This window comes from Hipposideros armiger, unplaced genomic scaffold, assembly GCF_001890085.2.
Source record: "Hipposideros armiger isolate ML-2016 unplaced genomic scaffold, ASM189008v1 scaffold_360, whole genome shotgun sequence".
Taxonomy (NCBI): domain Eukaryota; kingdom Metazoa; phylum Chordata; class Mammalia; order Chiroptera; family Hipposideridae; genus Hipposideros; species Hipposideros armiger.
Genome location: NW_017731710.1, coordinates 1,220,667 through 1,242,202, shown reverse-complemented (window position 1 = coordinate 1,242,202; position 21,536 = coordinate 1,220,667). Strand labels below are relative to the sequence as shown.

The window sequence follows — 21,536 nt, the reverse complement described above, 5'->3', positions numbered from 1 at the left end:
TAAAAACTATCTGTACTAAAGAGTGAAAAAAAATTAGGAAATTGAAAGTACCATATACCAGTATGTTTTCTGTTTTTTCCTTTCCTTAGCATAGCTGTCAGTTTTAAGGAGAAATCTTTTTCTTTGAGAGATTTTTCACCCATATAATTTCTGTAGTTCTAATGTCATTATTAGATGATGGTCACAACTAGAAATTAATTGAGATGTATTAATCAATGCACATCCAAGCTGGCCTTTTTTTTTTTTCTTATTTCTCTTACAGTTTTGCTTTATTGCATGTGGGAAGATAATTTTTTATTCAAATTGTAACTGTTTGAGCTTGGTATCTTTATGAATTAAGTTACTTTGAAAGAGTGCCAAAAAGGTACTCTTTTCTGCAGGGTTAGCAAAACTCAAACTGTATATGTAAGAAGAAAAAAATGTTTATGAAATGTATTTATATGCTAAGCCTCCTTTAGCACATTTTAAATCATATTGCCTTTGCAGTAATTTCAGTTCACATATTTTTCTTGTTGAAGATTAACATATTTATTAAACCTGGTTTACCAGAATGCACATACTGCTGTATGGTTACATTATCCTCATCAGACGTGTGTTTAGGAGAGTGAATTTCACATTGCTTACAGACATGAAATTAAATCATATTGCTTCAGCAGTATTCCTTTTACATGATAGCATTACTCTTCAGAGACAAGCGTATTTGGGACTATCTGAATATGATACAAGTCCATAGAAAACTACCCCACAATTTTGATTGGCTTTTTAATTAGATTACTGTGTAGCATATATCAAACACCTCGTTTTTAAAACTTATTTTAAATAAATGCACCAGAAATTTTAATTTTCTGAAAGAAGAAAATTTTTTCTATGCTGATTTAATACAGGACAGTACAGGCATGAAGCTATGGAAGAAACGCTGGTTCGTGCTTTCTGACCTTTGTCTGTTTTATTATAGAGGTGAGTTGACCATAAACTGTCTTAGTGTATTATTATGTTATAATTGCCATAGAATATATGTTAAATATCAGATACATTTTTAAAGAAAAAACACTACAATTCTCTTTGTATTTTCTTTTTAACAAACAGCATCTCAAAGCATCTAGTATCATTGACATATAATACTGAGTAAGTGAGGTATGAAAGAAGACAACATAGTACATTCGAGCCAGTTAGTCTGAGTTTTGGTCCAGTTTTTATAATCTGATTGTGTTAATATGATTTGTTTTGTGTAAAGAGCACATGATGGGGTGGCTTTTGGACCAGAGTCCACTGTCCTTCCAGAATGCCAGCATTCTGAATAAACCGGCTTCTTTCCACCAAAAAAAAAAAAAGAAAAGAAAAACAAGAGCATATCGATCTTCACTCTATAATGTTATCTTTGAATTCAGTGCCTAATAGATAAAAAATCATGTGTTTGATGAGATTATTTTTACATGTCAGCTTTGTCAGACCTAGCTATTGGTCGGTCCATTGAGCACCCAATTCTCAGCAAATGATTTTAGAATATCGAAGGCACTACTATGACGTGTTGGTACATTTTTTTTAAATAACAAATAAATGTATTTATTATAACCCCCTTCTGTCTCCCCTCCACTTTTTAAACAAACAATGACAGCCTCCCTGAAACATGGAGAAAGTTGTGGAAGAGATACATATCAGGCTGTCAATGTTGGTGAAGAAATAAAGGTATTATTAAGTATGGAATAGCAGACTTCATTTATCCTTTATGGATATCATAAACTTCTTTATTTATATTTTTTAAATTAGCAAGTTATTAATACAGCTTTAAGCTGAAGTCTCTGTTCATGTGCTGTATAAATCTGTTAGCTACTACAAAGTTGGTACCTGACAATGGAGGGTATACATAGGTTTTTTTCTCCATAGAAATCTGCCTCAGCTGTGATATAAAATCATGAATCTGGACAATCACTTCTTCTCTACTTTAAAGTCTCTTTGGAAACCGTCACTAAAGAATTAGATTGTCAGTGTGTAATTAATAATTTATAACTTTCCTAGATAAGTATATCACAAGATAGAGGATTTTAGAACCAGTGAGCAGTTTTAAAGTTTACTTTGTGGTTACAAAAAAGTATGGCCAAATTCTACAGTCATCTGTCAAAGCAATAATAATGCATATTAACCTTCAGATTTTAAATACTAGAATTATAGTCATCTTTTCCTCCTCCCACTGCAAGCTGTGGTTGAAAAGTACTGCTGAGTCAGAATTGACCAAACGTATAAAATTTCATTTTGCCATAGAGATGTTAGCCAGGCTGCAATTGTGGTATTATCTTCAGTGCCAAGCTTACACTACAATTTTCCTTAAAGGTTTTCCCACTCTTTCAGAAAAGTCAGAAATTGTAACTCAGGCATTATTCCTTAGCTTAGAATTTGTAATATTTCAGTATATTTATGGACTGCTTAAAGCTTTAAATGAGAACAAGACAATGTTTGTTACTACTTCTCATGCAAAAATATTTTAATGTTAATTTGCAACAAAAACAACACTGAATTCCTTGTAATTTGCTAGAGAAAAGGTTCTCCTCATCACTTTTATTAAAATAGAAAAACTTTTCACCTAATTTGAAAAAAGTAAAGGTAAGTTCAGAAACTATGTTGAATGTGAGATTCCGTGTTATTATTAACTATGCATTTTATATCCAGTGTATTTATTAATTTTAGTATGGTTTCCCAGATTGGACTAATGCAAAAAAAAGAAGAAGAAATAGAAAGAAATGCCATTTAACTCACTTTTATTCTTCAGGTGGTTGAAAAGAAATATATGATATTATACACTTTGACTATTTTATCAGCAGGAAATGTCAGGTTTTCAATAAAAGCTATCAGATTTTAGTGAGATGATCATAATAGCTTACATTTTTTTGAGTGTTTTCTGTGTATATTTGCTGACCTTGTAACACAGATGATCTATTTCATCTCTTCCTCGCAGCCACCTGATAAGGTGGGAAATCTTATTATGCCCATTCACACAAAAGGAAACCTAAGGGACAGTGAGGTCAATTTGTTTGCCTGAAGCCTCACACCGAGTAAGTGTCAGAGCCAGAATTTGCACCCAGGCACTTTTCTTAACCACAAGATTTGGGCCCTGTCCAGATCTCCTCTTCTGTCTACTAGATGCAATGGCCTCATTCATTTCTTCTGTATTTCTCAAAGCATCTAGTCTACTAACATACAGAGTGTGCTGTCAGAATTTTCTAACAGATCAGTTCGTGTTTTACAGATATGGAAAATAAGACATAGAGAATAAGTGATTTGCTGTGTTTTACAGTAGGTTGGCAACACATACCAGATGCAAGTCCAAGTTCCCACTGTTCTTTGCTGCATAGCAGGCAGATCGTGAACCCACTGTGATAAATCGCTTAGATTGCCCAATTCTATAGTCAGTCTATTGATGAAGCTTACCATGGGACTTAAGTCATTCAACAAATATTTATTGAGCAGGACCTGCTGTCAAAACAGCAGTGAGAAAAAGCTCTCATGAAGCTTACTTTCTAGAGAGGTCAGAGAGACAGTAAATAAACTCAAAGAAGTAAACAACACCATGATAAGTGCTTTTAGGAAAATACAGTCATAGTATGAAAGAGAGGCATGGGAGAAAGATCTCTTCGGATTGATACTCTGAGCAGATATTTTAAGTAGCAAGATCTCAGTTACGAGGAGGAGCTAGTCAGCAGAGTATTCCAGGCAGGGGGAGCAGTAGTGCAAAGCTCTAAGGTAGGAAAGTGTTTGGAAGGCGCAGAAAGGGACCAGCATACCGAGCTGAGGGACTGTTCTGAGGGACTGTTCGTAGGGAAGGAGATGGATGGATGGAAGAAATGGAGATCCCACTAATGTAGGACTCTGTTGGAGTGTGAATTCCACTGTAAAGGTTGTAAGGAAACAATTGGATGTTTTTAAGCATGAGAATGATATCCTTTGATTTACAACTTGAAAAGTTTCTCAAGCTGCTATTGGAGAATGTATTACAAAGGGGAAGGAAGGAAGCAGAGACTGTTGGGAGTTATTTTGTAGAAATAATGATGGCTTAGACTAAGGTGGTAGCTAGCAGCGAGCTCTTTTGATGTCAGACATTAGGTAGTAGGATGCAGAAATGAACAATGTAAACCTCTCTTATGGTACTCACAGATTAGCTGAAGGATTCTGGGAGAAAAATGTCAGAGTGTTCAGCTATGTTGAATGAGTGTTGACCAGGCCTGTACAAGGAAGGGATTAAGAGAGAAAGGTGGTCCAGGCCAAGGACTTAGCTTGTACAAAGCATGAGTCAACAGGGCATATTTGTAAAATTACACATCGGGCTTATTTTGTGGAATGAAGGTTAGATCTGAAAAGGCTAAATTGTAGATCAAGGCACAGAGGCATTTGTTTGCCATCCTAATGAATTTAAACTCCATCTTGAATGCAAGAAGAACAGGATCAAGTGCACATTTTAGAAAAAGTTTCTTATCACTTGAACTAAAAGCCAAGAGACCCATTAACAAAGTATTGAAGTATTCTAGGTGAGCTTTGATAATTAGTAATAATATTTCAGTCAATAAGTTTGTATGTATTTTTTTTCTTGTTCTCAAACACCAATAAAGCTGAAGTAGAAAAGGGAGCTCTAAAATTTCACTTGAATCCAATAAAATGATGAGACTCTTATGGTTCCTGTCCCAGGTTCTATGCCCCAGGAAGCAAGCTCTGTGATGGAGATTAATGTGCAAGAGGCTTATTGGGGAGTGTTCTTGGGGCCACTACCTGTGGCAGGGAAGTGAAGGAAGTAGGATGGGGTAGAGGGAGAAATTGGGTGGCCAGGCAGTTTTTAAAAGACCCCGCGGATCCTCCACAGAGAGGTCGCTCATTCTGTAAGCACTGCTTACTACCCGCCCTTTGCTTGGCAGTATCTGAAGCCCTCTGGGTGATAGAAAACAAGATAGTTGCTTAGGTCAGGCTTGATAGAGAACTAAACAGAAAAATATCTTGATTAGGAATATTTGAAGACAATAGTGAAGATCTCTTAGGATGGTCATTTGCCAGAAGTTGAAGACTTTATATGTAGTGTCTTTAATTTTATGTAATAATGGTAATATTTACTGAGCACTTGATTTGCACTGAGTGCATTATAGAGTTCTTTGTATCTATTAACTCTTTTAACCCTCACAACAGTCCTTTGAGATAAGTCCTGTTTTAGTCAGTTTTATAGTTGATGAAACTATGATACACAGCATCAATAAATTGCCCGAGATCTCACAGTTGAGTTGTGTCTGGCTGGGAAGCGATTCATGAAAATACAGTGAAGTCACCCTATGCTGTGCTTCCTCTGCATTTTCTGAAATAAGTTTAGAAAAGTCAGTTTTTCCAATTTTGCGACGAAGAACATATTATTTGATAATGATTTTTTGGTAAAGATGACTTCATGAACTACTTCTGATTATATGCTTTATATAAACACAAAATTGGATTTAAAATTAGAATGTGACACATTCTTTTAAATTGTCATATTCTTTATAATTGATGACTGCTTTCTACTTTTTTTTAGCCTTTTTAAACTAAATCTGCACCTTTGTTCATTCGTTCTTGTATTTGTGAACTATACCTGAGTGAGCACAGTATAATAGTAAAAGCAAAATTTTGTTCCATTGTTAGGAGAAAGGCTATAGAAATTACCAGTATTAAATGCAACTTTTTTTTGTTTTGGAAGTTCACCATAGATTCTAGAAATAGGCAAAATAAATAAAATCCCTTGTTTAGTTTATGAAAATGAAAAAACATGGCAAGCATGTTTAATAATTATAAAAATAATTATTTCTCATTTATGGTTGTCCTCATTGGTGAGTTCATCAGCCTAATACATAGCTTTATGAACTTGTCTTATGAGTTTCTAACAATGAGCAATATATTTAAACTTTTATACACGTCTCTGCCCCCAAGCATCAAATTAATAATGTGAATCTAGGGCCGGCCGAGTGGTGCATTGGTTAAGAGCTGGCTTGGAACGCCAGAGGGCCCCGGTTCGGATCCCACATATGAGGGCCAGTGACACTGCCCTCTACAGCTAAGATGCTGAACAACAGCTCAACCTGGAGCTGGGTTGCTGTGAGTCGCGACGACGGCGTAGGCTGCAGCCCCTGCTACAGTGGGTTGCCATGGGCTACCGTGTGTAGCCAGCAGCTGCCGTGAGCGGCCAGAAGCCGCAGTGAGCAGCCGTCCAGAAGCCGGCGACTGATCTGCCTCACCCTGGAGGAGCGCAATGATGGTGCCAGCTTGAGCCAGTGAAGCAACATCCTCCACAACTAGACTGAAGAAAAAAAGGACAGCAACTTGTCTGTTCCCCTTCCCCCAATTCCCCAGCGCTGTTCCTGTCTCCCAATTCCCCAATAAAAATTAAAAAAATAATAATAATAATAATAATAATAATAATGTGAATCTATACTATGCTGAGATTAATGTCTTATCCTTTTCCTAGGTTCATTTTATGTGCTTGCTTTGGAGGCCTGTAATTGACTCCTGTAACTTTATTATGTATCAGAATGACTGGTAAAAAGCAAACCTTCAAAATTACATGTTTTTTAAAATATATTCACATATATGTTTAAAATATATTGACATATATGTTCATAGTTTAGTTTAAAATATATTTACATATATATTTATTCAAACATTTTTGATCATCTGTTATTCATGAAGCTTACATTCTAGTGGGGAGAGAAAGGTGATAAATAACTAAAACATACAATTTATCAGAGGTATTGAGGGTGGGGGTGGTGGTAGTGGTAAAGTTCCAGAAAGAAAAGTGAGGGCTCTGGGATGGCTACAGATGGAAGCAGTTTAAAGTAGGTAAAGGAAGGCCTCATTGGTGAGACATTTGAGCCAATGCTGAAGGATGTGAGCAAGTGCACCTTTTGCGTCTTGGTCTGGGCTTAAAATTGTTGGGCATTTAAATCCTAATAGAAATGTGGGTAGATTCATTTTCTCAACTATCTGTGTCGTTACTTATATGCTAATTGTTTTCAATAAATCATGTCAGAGGGCTTTGTAAAATGCAGTGTATATGCCAAACAAATGTATGCTGTTTTTATGTCTAATTGTCATTTTTCTGACGTGTGAGACCAATTTTGGTTTGCTTAGGATAGGGAAGCTTGTTGAAAGTAAAGAATATATACCTGTTATTTAATATTTTTCCTTAAAACCTTATAAAGAATTCTCTAAACGATACATGAACACAGTTCATTTATATATAAGAACCTTTTGATTTGGTCAAGATAAATTTTGAGAAAATTTACTCTACTTCATGAGAACATTTAACGTTCTAATCAGATATTCGATTATTTCCTAGATGAAAAAGAAGAAGGTATCTTGGGAAGCATACTGTTGCCTAGTTTTCAAATTGCTATGCTTACCTCTGAGGATCACATTAATCGCAAATATGCTTTTAAGGTAAGGAAATAGTTATACTTTTTTACTCCGCATTTGAATCTTGCATTAATTAAAAAATTGATATTGACCCGTAGATTATTACAAAAAGATATTTCAATTACCCTCATTTTTATATTTAAAATATATTAATGAATAGTGTTATGGTTGAGTAGGGGAGTGTCCCTTTACTTAGGAAGCACATGCTCAGATATTTAAGGGTATGTTTTTATGTCTATAATACTTTCAAATGGTTCTAGATAAAGCAAATATGTTAAAATGCTAATAATTGGTAGATATAGCTGTAGGTGTCCTGGTGGTCATTTTACTATTTTTTTAAGGTTACTATATGTTGGAATTTTTTAAATATAAAATGAGGGAGGAGAGTACTATAAGAGACAACTTAGTTTATTAATATTTGTATGTGTATTTATGGTCTTATAGAATATTTGCAGAGATTTTTTTGGTTCTAAGTACATCATGAACATCAGGTACTTTTGAGAGAATATTGAAGTTAAGACATAAACTTATTAAATCTAAGCAAACCTGAGCACTCACCCTTTCCCTAACAATACCCACCCATCTCAGTTATATGCTGGTTTGTGGAACACTCTCAAATAAGAAGCCACTTTAACGCTAAGTTGGCTAGTTTTTGTTTTCGAAACCCATGCAGTTTTCTTTGCTTTATGATATGGCTGAAATAAATTTCAGAGGTCAACTTATTTTTTTAAGTCAGTTTTAAATTAAGAACTCCTAAGGGTTTAATGTAAATTTTTCATTTAAAGGGAAAGGGGAATTAAGGGTCACATGCTGTTATTTAGCAATGAAAATGTTTATACCATTATAAAATTGATTTAATTTTTAATTCCCATCTACTTTTAAGAATACTCAGGACTGTGTCTGATGTACAACTTTTGCTAATTAACATGTTACATTATTAGTTATGGAGAAGAAAGAGCAGGAAAGGGGAAAGGTGGGGTTGATGGATGGTCTCAATGTGATGGTGATAGCTCAGCAAAAACCTCCAGTTAAGAGGGGAAAGCTTTATTATTGCAATGCATGTCATTAACAGTGTGAACCAGAGAAACAATGAAATATTTTAAGATGTTATAACAAAGTTTAATGCTGATAACTTAAAACAATAACCTTATAAAGTATGCGTGTAGAACTGTGATACTAACACTGTTATATGGCCATGGGTTTAAAGTTTTTTGTTTGCTCATCTATTTAGCAAACGTTTATTGAATTTGTATTATTCATAGGACATTTTGCTGGGTTCTTAGACTCTTAAAAAACAATACTAGTATGTTAAAAGCAATAAAAGTGTGCATGTTAAGTGTATTTTCTCTGTGATTACTTGATTTAATTTCGATTTTATTTTATCTAACAAAGATAGTAATTTCTGTTTCAAATTCTCTCTTCTGCGATGTTGTTCCTTTGAATTTATGAGCCACTTTTACTACCAAGGCTGTTGACATTGATGCTACTGCTTTTCACAATGGTGAGTAGAAATTCATAGACAATTATTGAGCACAACCCTGGAACGTAAAGCTAGAAAGGGATCTTGGCCATCCGCTTAGTCAATATTCCCCTTTGACAGATGGCAAGCGTGAGTGTGGCTTGTTAGTGTCTCCAACATGGCTCCAACTGGATCTTCTCAGCATCAGTGTTCCTTCCATGGATCTCAGATGTGGACAGCGGTCTTGATTCATTCCTCCAAAACCCCACTCACACAGTCCAGTGACACTTCAATCATTCTAACAACATGTGGTTTTAATCATTTTAACAACATGTACCGTTTGAGCTGTTTCTTTTGAATTGTTTCCATAGACAGCTTTATATCTTTTACACGGTCAAGTATGATTTGTTGGTGATCTAGTTATTTTGGATCACTGTGTTTATTGAATTGATTTCTATCCTGATTCTTTCTGGGAAAGATTTTGAAGATACTAGTTTGACATTGTAGATAAAGCAGGTAGTCGGGATGTTGGGGTCAAGTATGTGGCTCCAGCTTTATTCTTCTCATCTTTTTATGTTTAGCAGACTAACGACATACTTAGTATTGTTCCCTTTACCTCAGTCTGAGCTGAAAGAGCCTTTGTTTATTTTCCCTTGTATTTTAGTGTAAATAGGAAACTGTCACAAGCATTCTCTTTTTTTTTTTAATTTTATTAAATTTATTCGGGTGACATTGGTTAATAAAATTATATAGGTTTCAAGTGTACAGTTTTATAATACATCATCTGTACATTGCATTATGTGTTCACTACCCAAAGTCATGTCTCTTTCCGTCACCGTATATTTGACCCCCCTTACCCTTTTCTCCTGATCCCCGAGGCTTTTTTCTTTTTTTTTTCTTCTTTTCTATTTTGACACAGTTACTGCTGCAGCCCTTCTCTGCCTGGTCAGCCCATGGGTCAAGCTCAGTGCTTAGTGCTTACACTTCGGGTAACAGTTTCACCAGCCTCTTCTTCATTTTGTTTTTCTCTGTTTCTCTGGAATAGAGACAGATTGAACCATCATAAAGAAAGAAACCTACTTCTTACTTGCATGGGCCTTCTTCAAACCCAAAATATTTACATTTAACTCTGAAATTTGAGAATAAAAGTTAAAAGGAAATACCATTTTGGATTATTTATAAATCTTTTATGATTGTGTATTGGTGTCTATCAGGATTAGACAAATGCTTTCACAGCATCGGTTGAGGACTAAAGAAGGATGCAAAGGGGAAATATTATGATATGTACATTTCGATTAATTTTGTTGCTGGTTGCTCTGGAACGTTCTTGAATAAAGTGGTACGTGGAAATTGCTAGGGATTTGTACAATGAACAGGCATGACTAAGTGCTTCATTTCTTACTCCCTCACCTTCCCATTCACTTCTATTAATTTTTAAAGAAAAACCATAAAGTTAGGAGAAAAAATTCTAATACTTACATTTCTCAGCATTGAATTGTATCTTTCTTAAGGCATTCATTTCTGTATCTGAATATAAGACAAGTCTGCTTTCTTTTGAAATTTGATAGTAATGATATGTGCAGGGAAATACTTAACTTTTTTTTTTTTTTTCCTTTTACAGATCCCATATTCCTATTCAAAATGGTCGTATCATTTTCAATCAGGCAGCCCATCCAAATATGCGGACCTATTATTTCTGCACTGATACAGGAAAGGAGATGGAGTTGTGGATGAAAGCCATGTTAGATGCTGCCCTGGTACAGACAGAACCTGTGAAAAGGTAAAAGCTTGTAGGGAAAGTAATGGTGATTTCCACTTACATTTTATTCCATGCCTTTCAAGTATGCCATTATCATAGTACATATCATTTTAGTAGTCAGGATAGGAAGTCATTCTTCCTCAGAAAGCAAGGATTAATTTAGTTTTATATTAAATAACACACCTTTAGTTAGATTGAGCTACTGCCTGCATTTTTATTCCACCTTTCCTCTTCATTCATTTTCACCTATCAGTGTACTGAGGTGAATCCGGAATCCTAACATTCAAACTGAATGTTCTTTCTTCTTACAGAATTACCTTTAATTTCCGGTAAGTACATTTTTCATTGTTATCTTAAAACCACATAATAATAGTGTTTTTTAAGGTCCTAAGTCTTAATATTTATATTCATGAAGTGAATTTCATTGTTTTTAAAATTATATTGTATGTTTCTGAAGTTTAATAAATTGAAATAAAATTTCGTGATGAGTTTTATTTCTTCAGCACTTCCTGGTTAATTCTGATTGTTTTATGATGGATGTTTCCAGAAAATAATAGATCAAGCATTTAGGTTATTTTTAAATATATCTATTTCTTGATGAATTCTACCTTCTTTCTTCTGAAACTCCAGTTATCAGATTCCTTGATAATATAAATATGTACTGTTAAAATTGATCTGTGTGATTTTTTTTTTCCCTGCTTGAACATATGAATCATTTTAATATTCAGCTATATTAAGAACTGGTGAGAGGAAATCTGTTTCTAAAGCTATGTAAATAGCAGCTGAATAATGTGCTTTAAAAAGATTTCTTATATTCCTTTAATTTAAAGAAAGATTTATGATGCAGTTAAATTTTTTTTACCAGTCAGCGATAATTGAGCGTATGTCTTATATAAGGAAGATGCTAACTTGCAAGTTTGGCCTTTTTTGTCTCTTCTCAGGGAATTAGGAGATTGTTACAATATAAATCTTTAGTCATTTTTTTAGTATGCATATAAAGTCTTATGACTTATTGATTAAAAGATTTAAGTTGATGCTATATATTTCTTCTTTTTTTTTAATATCAAGTTCAAAGCAACTTAACCAATCAGTAGTAATTCAGCTAGGGGAAAGTATGGAGAAAAAAGAAAATTCTAGGACACCTATTTTTTAAGAAAAACTACCTCAACCATATGCATATTCTAGGTTCAGAGCTAATAAAAGGAAAATCTGCTTTTGGAATTCCATATGTAAAAATGACTGGAATGGACATAACAGTGAGGTTGGTTGCTAGAGAAAATATGTAGGTGAAAGGAATTAATTCAAAATATTAAAATAATTTTAATTTCAAAGTAAAATTTTTAGGAAATTATTTAGAATACAAAAATGAGTATAATTTCAATATTGTATATTGTACTTATCTCAGAATTTCAACTTACTCTCATTTTCTTTTCTTATACTTTCTACTCTAAAAATTAATAATCATTCATAATTGAGGGTGATAAAGATGACAGAGTCAGTAGTTTGGTTTGACTTTTGACAGCCTGTTAATTAATTATGTACCCGTAACAATTTGTAACCACTTGTGTGTTGATATTTTTTCTTGGTTAGCCAGGAATTATTGAATACTATCTACCGTATTTCCCCATGTATAAGACGCTTCCGTGTATAAGACAAACCTTAATTTTGGGGCCCAAAATTTGGGGGGGGATAATGTATTACATAAAGTATTGAACTCAAGTTTTATTCATCATAAAATTCATACAACTCCTCATCACTTGTGGGAAATGTAAGTAAAAAAAATCTACAACCACTGTATAAGACGCACCCAGTTTTTAGACCCCAAATTTTTCGAAAAAGGGTGCGTCTTATACATGGGGAAATAACGGCATGTGCCCAGCCTGGTGTGAGTCACCATTATCCAGTAGAAATGACTTATTTTATTCTACTTCTAACTGTCACATTTTAATTTTGATTATTCAAATTGAAGGTACCTAATTATCGTACTATTTCATTTCAGAAGTATAGGGAGATTTTCTTTGCTTATTTTTAGGATAATAGATAGGTTCTCTTTCCTGTGTGGAATACTTACAAATATGAAGAAGAAGAAGAAGAATACTTACAAATATGAATCAGGGCATGATCACCTAAACAGATAACACATCTAGTTTTTAACTAGATAGTTCATTTCTTCTAAAGTCATAAAGTATTTAATAATCTGTTTAATACAATATCATAGTCCGCTAGTTTACAGATCATTGATGGCATAAAACAATCTAAGCATAATATATTCTCTGAATAATTTCCATGTTTAGGCCCATTATTTTCATTTTCTATATTTCCATGTATCTTCTGCAATAACCTAAATGTCACTTTTGAAAATTAGATCACTAGTTTTACATTTATGTTATTTTAGAGTACATTTCTGAATCCATTTTACTCCACTTAGAGAAAGTCAGCATGTGTCTTTTTTATTACATTTATTAAATGATAAATTTTTGGAAAAAATAAAGAGAAAAACAGGCAATGCAGTTCTAATTTAAAATATAGCTTTAGGTAGACTAGATGTGACTAAGTTTAAAAAATCTTTTCCGGTATTTGATTTTCAATGTTAAAATTCCCTCCCCCCTTCCGAATTGCACTTTTAGTGTAAGTCTTCTCTGACTTTTATCTTTCAAGGAAAAGGAGCTTCATAGCCCCTCTTAGTAAACTTTGCCAATATCTGATATCGCTTCCAGCCTAGGTGCTGTAAGTTATATGTCAAACCTAAATGGATAGTTCATAACTTTACTCCAAGAAAAACAATCACATTTCATTTTTTTCCTCACTCATCATATTCCAAACTACCTATAGCTGTATGTGTATGGATTACCTATTGTCTACACATCACTGAAACTAGCAGCAATGATACACTGAGATTCCGATCGAGCATTATTATGTATTGAAATTTGGCCAGTTCCTGAGAGGCTTCCCAGCATGGCTTGCTCTTGGCAGTTTCATGCAGGTTCAGACACTCAGCTTGGTCTTGTCAGAACCTGGAGGTGACTGGTCTCAGGGCTGCTGATGCTCTTCAAAAAGACCTAGACATAGCAACTGGAATGGTGAGAGTAAAACTGTCCAATGGTCCAGACACACTGTTAAGCGGCACCTTCTTCTGGTGAGAGATGGACATGGGGTACCAGATTCTAATTCAAAATTGTTTGATGAGATTGAGTGATAGTGTAACAAAGTCTGGCAGCTACTGACTTACTCATCTGGTCATCACAACATCCTGTAACTTTGGTGCTACAGTTATCCTCGTTTTCCACAAAGGAGATTGAGGCACACACAGTAAATTTCTACTCTTTGCCCAAAGACAGACAGACGCAGCTAATAAGAGGTAGAGCTGGAAGCTGAATACGTTCAGTCTGGCTCCAAGAGCTGCTCACTGGAACTCCGGTCTGCTTGAATACAAACAGAGTTAGTCAGTCATATGGTTCAGATCTTTGACAGTCCAGACTGTAATTTCCTGGTGAAGCCATTTCCACAAACCAGACTCATGTTTCTTTCATGATATGTGAACCCTCCTAGCTGGAAGCCATTTTGTTTATTTCATATGACTAGATGCTGCGGTTCTTTAAGCGTGGATTTTGTGGTTTCGCTGTCAAAAGGCAGTCTTATTTGCTTTAGATCCACATTTCTAATGGTGAGATACTCATCACTTTTTGTCTTCCAGTGCTTTATATACTGTATGGTTTTTCCCCCCCTTTCTATATATACATCGTAGCTTTGTGCTTGAATTTTCATACCACAACATTGGGGATTTGTGCAGGCTTGTCCTCTGTGACCCTTTCAGTTTTTTCGTAAAGTCAAAGGTAATTTTACATTTTTCCTAGATTGAATCCCAGAAATAACATGTGCATTATTTCATCTGATTTACTATGCTTTCCTTCTCTGATTTCAGAGTGGACAAGATTACATCTGAAAATGCACCAGCTAAAGAAATCAATAACTTTCCCAACCATAGAGTGCTAATTAAACCAGAGGCCCAAAATAACCAGAAAAACAAGGAAATAAGCAAAAATGAAGAAAAAAAGGCATTAGAAGCTGAAAAATACGGGTTTCAGAAGGATGGTCAAGATAGACCTTTAACAAAAATTAATAGTGTAAAGTTGAATTCTCTGCCATCTGAATATGAGAGTGCATCAACATGCCAGGCTCAAGCTGGACACTACAGGCCAGTCAATGTGAATAGTTCAGAGAACAAAACAGTCAATGTTAGCCTGGCAGACCTTAGAGGTGGAACTCACCCAAGCACAGGGCCCCCACAAACAGAGGCTGATCGAGTCATACAGAGAACCAATTCAATGCAACAGTTGGAACAGTGGATTAAAATCCAGAAGGGAAGGGGTCATGAAGAAGAAACCAGGGGGTAAGTATCTTGTTCTGTGTTACGAACCGGGTTTCTTTCATGCTATGTTTATGGAGATTGGTTTCTGAGATGCCAACTACAAATATTAGTTTAAATTGTGATTTAGATATTACACTTTCATTACTATATCTGTTTTTCATAGAAATCATTACTGTAAGTGGTTTTTCTCTGTCTCCCATTGTTCTGTCATCCAATTGCACTAATAATGGCCAGGAGTCATTGTCCCTTGGCCCAGCACAAGAGAATTCTTAGGTTGTGGGTAGAGATCATGTTTGCTTGGGATGAGGAAAGGAGCGAGACCTATCCCTACCCCTTTCTTCCTCCCTGGCCTGACTGTCTTCTGTCAGTAACCTGTGCTGCGTGATGCAATGCACAGATCTCCTGAGACCAGTGATGTGGAGACAGTAAAGGCTTGTTGTGTTCGCTAGTTCTCCTGCTCGTTACCTGGCTTTCCTAACTCGTAATACATATGACTAAGCCTTATTTTCATTCATCTAAGCATTTAGCCACTCATGCACACCTTGTTTTTTTCATATATATTTAATGCGTAACTACTATGTGCTAATCATGGGGCCAGAAATTAAACTAATGAAAAGGTATAGTCCAGATTTCTCACAGAAGTTCTTATCTAGTGGAGGAGAAAGTAAAATAAACAGGTGCTGTGTATTGTGACAAAGGCAATGAAGGAGGAAGAGGATGCTATAAGGACAGGTTTCAGGGACAACCAGCTCAATCTAAGGGGTCAGGAAAACCTTTCTGGAGGAAGTGAATGCAGGTGAGCTATAAAGGATGGTTACTAACGCTCATCTTGATGTAGAGATGCAGGACTCCGGAGTGGACAGAGAACAGGGAAGAGAGTCCAAAGACATCTAGTATGGCTTAGGTTTAACTGCTGTAATGCTGGATGAGAGTGTTCAGATCCGTGTTTCAGAAAGGTCCCTGGCTGCACAATCGGGAGTGAATGAAATGGGAGGGAGGGGATATGCAGTCAAGATAATTGACAAGCCTTGTTTGAGTGACTGGGGGAAAATCAAGAATGATGCCCTCCTTTAGGGCCTGGTCATCAAGGGTTGTCTGTTGCCTTTTACTACATAGAAAAGATTTGGGGGAAGAGAAGGTAATGCATGACTGAATAGGTTAAATTTGAGGTGCCAGTAGTCAGTATCCCCAAAGAGAGATCTGGACTTGAATAAGATTGCAGCATCCTTATATATCACAATTACTTAAAGGAAAGGATGAGAGTAGATAAATTCATTCAGCGAGAAGCTGGATAAAATAAAACTTCTAAAGGAAAAACTGAAGGAACATTTTCATTTAAGGAAAAAAAGGAATAGGAGAGTATGCAAAGGAGACCAAAATAAAGGCCAGAGAAGATGGAAAGCAGGCACCGTGGGATGAGAAGAAGTGTTCTGTCATTAGTTGGGAGTTTGATGGTGCAAAATTTAAAAAGTGGTTTAATGTGGTGGTGTATGTACATAAAAATTAACTGAACAATTATTGGAACTCTTACCTTTCAGTAATAGAAAACCAGGAAACAATGATGTTAATGATGTTTTGATGAAATGCAGGTTTAACTTTTTTTAATAGTGAAACTTCTGAGGTATAGGAAGGTTCTTCCAGCTTGCTCAGGTCGTGCCTGCCACCTGCCACATCCAGCCAAAGTTTCTTCTTTCAGCAATCCAGCTCCAAAGCCTGAGCACACTTAGCTTCATCTTTTGTCATCTCAACAAGGCTGCAAAAACGTTCTCCTGTGCTGTGTTGTTCACATTCATATTCTTCTTTTCCACCCTTAGCACTCACTTTTCTAATTTTCCCAAGGGAGAATCGTGAGAAATATTTGCTATTTCAAAAATAAACTTTAATTAGACAGAAGAGAAGCCAGAGGGTTAGGGGAGGGGGTGGAGGGGGAATGAAAGGATGTTTGGAAATACTTACTAAGGGAGTAATCATTTTCAGGGAGACAGTAATAAAAAAATCCCAGCCAGAAGACGTACTGAATCGGTACCCAGCAAGGTAAATCTCACTTCTTAGTGGGTCACTTTCCTTCAAGTAAAATCATACTTTCTTAAGGTTGGAAGTATATAGTTAAAAGGGTTCAACAAGTATCAGGAAGATAGTTTTAAAATTGTTCAGCATAAATATTAGTTCCCAAGCACTTTTAGGTCCCTTGGTTAGGTCACTTTTAGGTTAGGGTGTAATTAACATATATAAACACTGCGGTGACTTTTTTCTAATGAGCACAAAAGGCTGGTCTCAGGTGATTCTGAGCTAAAGTCTTCTCTGCGTTCCTCCTTCAACTTTGGGTTCACTGGCCAGCGTCCAGTTTGGATCACGGAGATGTATCATCTGCATTATTGTATAAACATCATACTGGACAAATAGTTGTGATATTTAATAATGAAATCATTTTTATTGGAGGAAAGACACATAATGGCAATTCGTGGTGTAATTCATTTGGTAGAACTTTATGAAAGGCTTGCTTTTATTATTAAAGTGCTGCTGGAAAGAGAACAGGTTTAATACGTAGTCACATAGTAGACCCCTGCATCTGTGAGCAGAGCTTTCCCGTTGCTTTGTGAGTGGCAGGCGCTGTTAAGATGCATAGTGCCTGAAGCCATTGTTCTGCATGGCGGAATCACAGGGACAGGTTTTCATGGTGCCTGACAGGCAGCTGCTGGTGAATGGTGCGCCAAACCTGATGAAGGAGCTTACAGTGTTCATTTCTTAAGCTTTCGCTTACAACTAAATCACACTTTTGCTTAATTTGAATTTCTTTGCAGAAAACCCCTGAAGGAAACTAGTTTTAAAAAAAACAGAGCTCAAAACCACGAAAAAGTATATGGGATTAAAATAACCTTACTTAATAAATAACCTAATTTTCTATTAAAATTTTTTAAAAGTCGTCCAAAGATGGCAGAAGAGCCTTTTAAACTTTATAGCCATTAGTTAATCAAGCTTTGTAGAAAAACAGCCTGTGTTAATGATCATGATGGGATTCTGGTTCAAGTTCAGTATACATCTCTACAGCAGGGTCTAGCTCACATGTTATGAACGCCTCAGAGCACTGACATAAGGGGCTTTATGTAATTATATTTTCTGAACTGGAATTTAAACATTTGTTTTTAGGCAGTATTTAGTGTGTATTAGATTGACAATGTATACCCCTTCCTTATGATTATAAATGACCTTTTCACATATTTCTAAACTAGCTATACAGTTAATGTCACTTATATTTTCAGTGTGTGCTTTTGTGATCTAGTTCAGCACCTAATCCAGAGCCTTTTGCATATTGAGGTCAGTCTAGTATTTCTTGAATTTATAAACGATCAAATAAACCAAGGTGTGTTGGGGTAGATTGCTTTAGTACGAGGGCAGAACTGCTTAGATGAAATCAGCTTTCTCTGCCTGACACGCTTCCTAAGCAGATAGCCATGGGCTTGCCAGCTCGAGGTTTCCCAGTTTGTAGCTTTCATGTTAACAGAGACGATGGGGATAGTGAGGAAGACGAAGCCAAGCAGAGGGGAAGTGGGAAATATACATGGAGGGAAAGCAGCGAAGAACTCATCTCTTTATACTGGTTCTGTCAGAGTGTTAGGTCCTCTTCTCCATCACTTCAGCCCCAGAGTCATCAGATGGTTGGCCTCGCTGCGGTGGTTCTTGCCTAGGAGGAGTTGGTTGAATTTTTAGCAGGCCTGTTTTGAGCAGACACTGAAAAGCTGAAGAACAACCGCATCATGAAGGAAATTTAGTTTAGGGGGGAAGGTTGAAGGAATTGGAAGTCTTTTAAATACAGAATATGACATGGGATTTTAGAGCTGTGACATAACTTCGTGGTCAAATCATTGTCTAGATGAGAAAACCAAATCTCAGAAATCAGTTGGCCAGGTTTAGGTGGCATGTGAAGGACTCTGGAGAATGTCCTTCCTGATTTGGGGGTGTCTTTTTATTTTTAATTAAATCATTGCCATCAAAAAGGTTTTTTCTTTAATGATTTCCATACTTTTGGCAAAAATTTTAAAATAGAAGGATTGTTGTACTTTTTCATTAAATCTAGAAGCCTGGGAAGCATTGGCATGATGAAGAGTGCTGCATAAAGAAGGCAGAGGTCTGCATTCTAGTTCTAGCTGGTCTAGTCACACCCTTTCCTCACCACCCTTTTCTCTCTCTCTCTCTCTCTCTCTCTCTCTCTCTCTCTCTCTCTCTCTCTCTCTCTCTCTCTCTCTCTCTCTCTCTCTCTCCCCCCCTCCCTCCCTCCCTCCTTCCCTCCTCCTCCCCCCAGGAGACATAAGTAATTCATATGAGGCCTCCGTACTTAATAGGAAAGCAAGAAACAAAACTTGGCCCTCAGCTGCTTTTTCCTATTTCTCTCTTTTTCTACTGTATTTTTCTGTATTTTTCACAGCCTTATCCCCTCTGGGTGCTTTAAGCCACAAAAAAGGTGTATTTAACATGAGACTTTTTTTGGTTTGTAGAATAATAACAGTTTTACTTCCCCAGTAGACACAGATTTGCGGGGATTTTTATTATGACCATGCCTCATAGCCCAGGGTGCACCCAATTCAATACACCTTATCACAATGAAATTTTTTTTCTTGTACCTTAGTGTTTATATATTGTTACTGACAATAAGTCTTTGAGTCAAAAGAGAGCTCTGTCATCCAGGTTATCAGCCAAGGATTCTCAGATGTACTAAGAGTATGGTTAAGTAAATTACATATCAAATTAGACATGGGACTCCTTCTGGTCCATATAGTCATGAACATGTTTGACATTTTGACACCCAATAGAAGGCAGCAAAATATTGTGTAATTATGCATGCCCGATTCCAAAATACACTCTATGGTGGAAATACCGTAAGCAGGGGGAAGGTGTTAACTAAACATTGAAAGAAGAGGTGAGGTAAGGAAACCTGAGTTAACGGGGTCCTAACTCTCCCATGTGCTTGGTTCATTGAATTACATTTGATATTAGCATGTAAATTTATGCCAATGGAGATGGTGGCATAATACATACTTATAATATTGTTCTTTTTAATCTAGATTTTATTTTGGTTATTGTTATTAAAAGATTGTGCTTGCCTTTAAAATTTGAATTGTAATTATACCTTATACCTACCTCTAGAGATAATGGGGAAACAAATGCTAACTTTATCTAGAATTTTTTTTTTAATTGCGGAATTGGGGAGATGGGTACAGTGCTGGGGAATTGGGGAAAGGGGAACAGACAAGTTGCTGTCCTTTTGTTCTTCAGTCTAGTTGTGGAGGACGTTGCTTCACTGGCCCAAGTTGGCACCATCACTGCGCTCCTCCCGGCAAGGCACGTCAGTCGCCGGCTTCTGGACGGCCGCTCACTCTGGCTGCTGGCCGCTCACGCTGGCTGCTGGCTACACATGGTAGCCCATGGCAACCCACTGCCACAGGGGCTGCAGCCTACGCCGTCACCGGCGACCCACGGCAGCCCAGCTCCAGGTTGTTCAGCATCTTAGCTGTGGAGGGCAGTGTCACTGGCCCTCATATGTGGGATCCAAACCGGGGCCCTCTGGCGTCCCAAGCCAGTTTTTAACCATCACGCCACTCGGCCGGCCCTTTATCTAGAATTTTTAACTGACTTTTACAAATCTTTTTCATGTAATATATCTGACCTAGTATGAGATTAATATAAGGATTTTTTGATAAACTCAAAAGAGTGTTTTTATCAAAGTGTCTTTTTTAAAAATTGTAAACTGAAATTTTATTTTATTCTTTCCTTTTAAGAAACTAAAATGATCTGTGCTTAGTAATATGCTAGTATGTATCCATATCCAGAAATTTAGCATTTTATAAGAACTTTATTTTGGATATTTAATGTACATAAATTTTTAGATTGCTTTAAAAAGCCCTCCCCCCAAAATGTTGATACCATTCAGGAGATGGAATTTTTAACTTCCATGCCAGAAACACTGTAAAATTTCTGGGATTTGCAGTTTTACATCTGAAATGTTGTCGTGTTTAAGTAATTTGTCTTTAACTTTTGAGCTTTAGCTTTAAGTCATTTTTATATTTCAAGTTAAGAAGAGTTATCAAGGGAAATTATTTCTTCAAACCATAGGTGTGCTGATACACTTCTTCCCTTAAACAGTCGTGCTTTCTGAAGGAAATGGTACAGTAAAGTAGTCATATAGACCTGCAGTACTTCATCTTCTGTCTTCATGTTCTATACGCACAACTCAAAAACTCAGTATGCCATCCACACACAGAAATTCTATTTAACTGTTCTGATGAGATGTATGAGAATGAGATTATAGGAGTTTGTTTATATAAATCAAGTAAGCTGTGGAGACAGACTTACGATTAGATCTTGACTATTCTTAGTTTCTAAAAGGAGTATAATAAGTATTCTTTCTTTTTAAACCAAACTGTACATTGTGTGGCATTAATTATCTTTTATGTAAGTGATATAGATGCTGTTTACTTAAGGTATTAAACCCATCAAATTAAATTTCACAAAGATTAAAACCTGATCAATAGTTTATACCTTGT

General features: G+C 36.1%; 1 protein-coding gene across 16 annotated transcripts in view; it reads left to right on the top strand.

Moving 5' to 3' along the window:
* PLEKHA5 (pleckstrin homology domain containing A5) overlaps nucleotides 1-21,536 on the top strand; it is a 221,049-nt gene that overhangs the window by 152,989 nt on the left and 46,524 nt on the right. For 12 of the 16 annotated variants that reach the window (XM_019661741.1, XM_019661740.1, XM_019661738.1 and 9 more), the window contains 5 exons: nucleotides 885-957; nucleotides 7,334-7,434; nucleotides 10,534-10,649; nucleotides 10,940-10,957; nucleotides 14,551-15,018. In XM_019661741.1, coding sequence (XP_019517286.1) covers nucleotides 885-957; nucleotides 7,334-7,434; nucleotides 10,534-10,649; nucleotides 10,940-10,957; nucleotides 14,551-15,018 — 776 coding nt within the window. Of the gene's footprint in view, nucleotides 1-884; nucleotides 958-7,333; nucleotides 7,435-8,807; nucleotides 8,912-10,490; nucleotides 10,650-10,939; nucleotides 10,958-14,550; nucleotides 15,019-21,536 lie in introns of those variants that run through there. The other 4 variants (XM_019661739.1, XM_019661743.1, XM_019661751.1 and 1 more) reach the window with 2 other exon arrangements.